This window comes from Triticum aestivum, chromosome 2B, assembly GCF_018294505.1.
Source record: "Triticum aestivum cultivar Chinese Spring chromosome 2B, IWGSC CS RefSeq v2.1, whole genome shotgun sequence".
NCBI classification, from domain to species: domain Eukaryota; kingdom Viridiplantae; phylum Streptophyta; class Magnoliopsida; order Poales; family Poaceae; genus Triticum; species Triticum aestivum.
This window is the reverse complement of record NC_057798.1, coordinates 618,406,913-618,412,105: the sequence shown is the minus strand read 5'-3', so window position 1 is coordinate 618,412,105 and position 5,193 is coordinate 618,406,913. Positions and strand designations below refer to the sequence as shown.

The 5,193-nt window shown below is 61.1% G+C and overlaps 1 protein-coding gene across 1 annotated transcript; it reads left to right on the top strand.

Moving 5' to 3' along the window:
- The first annotated feature begins 1,623 nt into the window (after positions 1–1,623).
- On the top strand, positions 1,624–5,110 carry LOC123041781 (mechanosensitive ion channel protein 5). The gene is made up of 5 exons (XM_044464341.1): positions 1,624–3,669; positions 3,749–3,872; positions 3,948–4,241; positions 4,334–4,536; positions 4,664–5,110. Exons 1-5 carry the CDS (start codon positions 1,967–1,969, stop codon positions 4,947–4,949), a joined length of 2,610 nt encoding a protein of 869 aa, XP_044320276.1. The 5' UTR covers positions 1,624–1,966; the 3' UTR covers positions 4,950–5,110.
- The last annotated feature ends 83 nt before the right edge of the window (positions 5,111–5,193 follow it).

Sequence of the window (5,193 nt, the reverse complement as noted above, 5' to 3'; positions counted from 1 at the left end):
CGCTGGCAGTGCCGCCGCCTGGGCCGCCGTGGCCTGGCGCGCCTCCTCCTCGGCCTCGGCGTCGCGCTCGAGCATCTCGAGGTACTCGCCCTCGCGACGCTCCTTGGCCACCCGGATCTGCCGCCAGTGCTCGAGGTACGCTGCCTCTTGCTCCAGCGTGGCCTGCATCTAGACCGGCGGCGCCCTCACCCACTCGCGCACTACTCCCGTCCAGGAGTAGCGCTTGATGGGGCTCCGGCTCCGGCTTCGGCTGCGGTTCGGCTTTGGCGAGGCGACGGGGAGGGGACGGCGGGGCCACCGGCGGCACCATGCAGTCGCCGGCCGCGGAGAGGGCCATGGCGCAGGCCATGGCGCCTCGTACCAAGCTTCTTCTTCTTCTGCCGCCTCCACCCTACGCCGCTCGTCCTCCTCGCTCTCCCGGTAGACGGCCGCAAGGGCCGCCTGGTAGGCGTCCTCTGCCGCCTGGTCTTCCTCCTTGATGATGAGCGGCGGCGGCGGCATGCTACGGTCGACCTCGCGCACGCCGCGCCGCCTCGCCTCCTCGTGCTCGAAGGCGAACCAGCGCGCCCAGTTGGGCGAGTCGTAGGCGTAGGCCTCGTCGCCGCGCTGCTCCGGCGTCAAGAGCGCCCGCCGGCGACGCACCTCCTCTGCGTGCGCCCTAGCCGACCGCGGCGCCGCCGGCACTGGGATCCTTTCCGGATCCAGATGCCAGTCGTGCGGCAGCGTCACGTCGGGGTACGGCAGCAGCACGCGGTGGCGCCAGTGCCACTCCACCTTGTGCACGGCCACGTTCACCCGCTGCCTCTACCGGCAAGCCGGCACAGGCGGAGGCGGGGTGTACTCCACGGGGAAGGGGATGGCGGGGGCCTTGCCCTTCGACTTGGTGCTGCTGCCGGAGAAGAGCCCCATTTGGGCGGCTGGCGTGGCTAGGGTGGCTAGGATTTGCTTGCCGGCGACGGGGGAGCGAGCGTGGCCTAGATGGGGATGGGAACTGGATGAGGACGGCCCCGCCACACGGTCGACTTAAAAAAGGACGACCGCCGTCGCTGACGCGTGTGTCCGGGGTCATAAATTAAGCTGACCGGCAAGGGGGCGGGTAGTTGGTCGACCGTCAGGTGGTGCTATGGCGGACGTCGAGAAGGCGCGTGTGGCGTCCGTTCCGCGTCCGCGCTAACGCATTTGGAACGCAAATGCGTCGGCGCGGACGCGAAGCGGACGCGTTTTGGGTTTGGGTCGGCCCGTTGGGCCTTCACTTTTATCCGCGCCGACCCAAACGGGCGGCGGCAGACGAAATGGGTCGCCCCGTTAAAGTTACTCTAAGTGTGCGTATTCGAGAGGAAAAAAATATCACACGGCATGCAACGGTGCAAGTGCAACACAACCAAATGCAAGCAAGGAGGCGTCTGCGCCGTGTCTCCGTCCCAGTGTGGCCGGTTATCCCGGTCATCCTCTCAGACCAGCTACTGGTCCAGCAGAGAGCCTGCGGCGCCCAAAATTACCAGCTCCTAGTCCACCACACTTTACCGACCACTGGCCCACTAAATTCGCTCGCCGTCCGTTGCGGAGACCGTTTCCCTTCCCTTCAGCAACCACGTTTCCGGTGCCCCCAAATATATCCACTGCCGACGAGGCTCCCAGGCTCGCGTAGCCACACGTTCAGATTTCTCCACCTGCCCCGGCCGACGACGACGCTCACGCCGCTGCTTTTTCGCCGCAGGCCGGCCGGTGCATGCATGCATGCACGCCTGCATGGTGCGCGCGGCCGTGTCGCGCCGTGAGACTAGTGTTGCATGAGGATGCACGCGCGTGCCAGGAGACGGCCTGAGCATCCGGCGCAGCCGCTGTCTCCTCCGGTGCCGGCGCCGCGCGCTCCACGCGCGAGTCCCGCCGTTGGCGAGCAGCGAACCAGCCCGTCTAGGAGTTGCTGGTTAGCCCGCCGGGTGGTTCTCTCAAACCCGGCCGCGCAATGGATCATCAACAGAAGGCCAGCGCCCAGTCGGTCGGGTCCAACAAGTCGTCACAGTCGGGCTCGTTCGACTTCGAGCAGGACCAGAACCGCGACACCGACCGCCGCGAGGTCGTCGTCAAGATCGACGCCGACCCCTCGACCTCGCACGCGGCGGGTGGGTCGGGGTCTGGATCGGGCGAGACGTTCAGCTTCAAGAACAGCCAGCAGCAGTCGCCCGCGTCGCCGGCGCTGGGCGTCGGAGCGGAATGCAGCGACGACCCCGCGGGCCGCCTCATCGGCAACTTCTTACGGAAGCAGGCGGCGGCCGGCGGCGAGCTGTTGCTCGATCCCGACCTGGAAATAGAGGAGAATCAGGAGAATCACGAGACGTGGAGGCCACCGCGCCCGCCCACCTCCGTCACCAATTCCCGGGAGCTCCGCGTCTCGTTCCAAGATACCCACAAGCGTCTCGGCCAATCGTCGTCGTCGGCCTCCTCCTCGGACGCCACCGCCGACCACAATCGAAATCAGGATGCAAACGCAAGGGTCGACACCGCCGAGGTGCTACGTTGCACGTCGACATCGGCCGGGAACGACCTGTTGTCGCGCAGCAGGACGCGGTCCCGGCTGATGGATCCCCCGCCGCCGTCCAATGTCCTCCCCGGTGCCGACGGGGAGCGCAACGACCGCAAGTCGTTCGTCATGAAGGGGCCGCCCAAATCCGGGCATTTCCGGTCGGGTCTCATTGGAAAGTCGGGTCTGATCGGCAAGTCAGGCGGCGCGTTAGACGACGAGGACGACGACCCGTTCATCGACGAGGGCGTGACCGCCGCCGACTTCAAGCGCGAGAGGACGGACTGCCTCATCATCCTGGAATGGACCGGCCTGGTGATCATCGTGGCCACGCTGGTGTGCAGTTTCAAAATACGAAGCCTGCAAGGGAAGGAGTTCTCGGGGCTCCCACTCTGGAAGTGGGAGGTCCTGGTGTTCGTGCTCATCTGCGGCCGCCTCGTCTCCGGCTGGGTCCTCCGCATCACCGTCTTCTTCGTGGAGCGCAACTTCATGCTCCGCAAGAAGGTGCTCTACTTCGTGTACGGCGTGCGCCGCGCCGTGCGCACCGTGCTCTGGCTCGGCGCCGCGCTCATCTCCTGGCACCTGCTCTTCGACAACGGTGACAGGCTGGAGACGCAGACGCTGGTGCTGCACTACGTGACCAAGGTGCTGCTGTGCCTCCTGGTGGCCACCGTGATCCGGCTCGTCAAGACGCTGCTGGTCAAGGTGCTGGCCTCCTCCTTCCACGTCTCCACCTACTTCGACAGGATCCAGGACGCGCTCTTCAACCAGTACGTCATCGAGACGCTCTCCGGCCCGCCGCTGGTTGACGACGTGCAGCGGCCGCAGACCGCGGGGACGGCCATGCCGAGGGAGTCTGCCGCTCCCGTGCGCAAGAGCGGGCGCCTAAGCAAGCAGCTGCAGAAGCAGAAGTCGGACGATGGGATCTCGATCGACCAGCTCCAAAAGATGAACCAGAAGAACGTCTCCGCGTGGAGCATGAAGAGGCTGATGAGGATCGTTCGGTACGGAGCGCTGACGACCATGGACGACCAGATCAAGCATGCGTCCGACCTGGGGGACGAGATGGCGACGCAGATACACAGCGAGTACGAGGCCAAGGTTGCTGCCAAGAAGATTTTCCACAATGTCGCCAAACCTGAATCCAAGTAGGTAGCCCCGAACTTTGGTGTTGAAACGCCATGTCGAAATGCTGATCAATTCTTGATGGTGAACGATGATACACAGGCACATATACCTGTCGGATCTGATGCGGTTCATGAGGCAGGAGGAGGCTGTGAAAGCCATGGATCTCTTCGAAGGAGCCAAGGAGAACAACAGGGTGAGCAAGAGGGCGCTCAAGAACTGGGTGGTACGTGAAGCTCTGCATCGACAGTCCGTTATCAACATACTCCATGTGGTGTGGGTTCTAAACTTCTGATTGCAGGTGAACGCGTTCAGGGAGCGCAAGGCCCTGGCCCTGACGCTCAACGACACCAAGACGGCGGTGAACAAGCTCCACCAGATGGCCAACGTGCTGGTGGCGCTCATCGTGCTCGCGCTGTGGCTCCTCATCCTGGGGATCGCCACCACGCGCCTCTTCGTCCTCCTCAGCTCGCAGCTCGTCCTCGCGGTCTTCATGTTCGGCAACACCCTCAAGACCGTCTTCGAGGCCATCGTCTTCCTGTTCATCGTGCACCCTTTCGACGTCGGCGATCGCTGCGAGGTCGAGGGCATGCAGGTCAAAAATTCTCCCCGCCCCTGCTGCTTTACTGAGTTGACACACGAGATTCTTCAGGATAACTGATCGACGTGGATGAATGGATCTTTCAGGTGGTCGTCGAGGAGATGAACATCCTCACGACGATCTTCCTCCGACACGACAACCTCAAGATCTACTATCCCAACAGCCAGCTCGCCATCTTGCCCATCATGAACTACTACCGGAGCCCTGACATGGGAGACGCGGTTGACTTCTCTGTTAACGTCGCTACGCCGGCGGAGAAGCTGGCCCTCATGAAGGAAAGGCTGATGCAGTACGTGCCATTGCACTTGCCTCACTCCTTTTCTGCACTGTTTGAGCAATTGGCTAATTACGTCACTTATATTTTGCTTCTACTTTAACTTTGTTGAGTTTCCCTTTTACTTTGTTTCGGATTTCAGTTATCTCGACAACAAGAAAGAACATTGGTACCCTGGCTCCATGATCGTGCTCCGCGACGTTGATGATACAAACCGACTCAAGATAACCATATGGGTCCGCCACACCATCAACTTCCAGGACATAGGGATGAGATTCGAGAGGAGGGAGCTGATTCTCCAGGAGATGATGAAGATTCTAAGAGAACTCGACATCGAATACCGGATGTTACAACTCGACATCAATGTCCGGAACGCGCCCCCTATCCATTCTAATAGGATGCCAACAACATGGAACACAAATTTTTGAAATTTGTTACCATGTGTCACCAACTTAATTGGTGAGGTTGTGTACTCAAGATTTCAGATTGCTAGGTCCTCTAGTTTTGTAGAAGGTGTAAAATATAAAGAATTTTGATCGACAACTTGCTGACGACAACATGATGCGAGTAACAGCACATGAGGTAGGTTTTATGCTTAGCTTTTGAGTGATGGGGGAAGGCAAGAGGAAGGCAAGATGATCATTGTTGTTGTTGTTGGAGTTAAGTGCAATA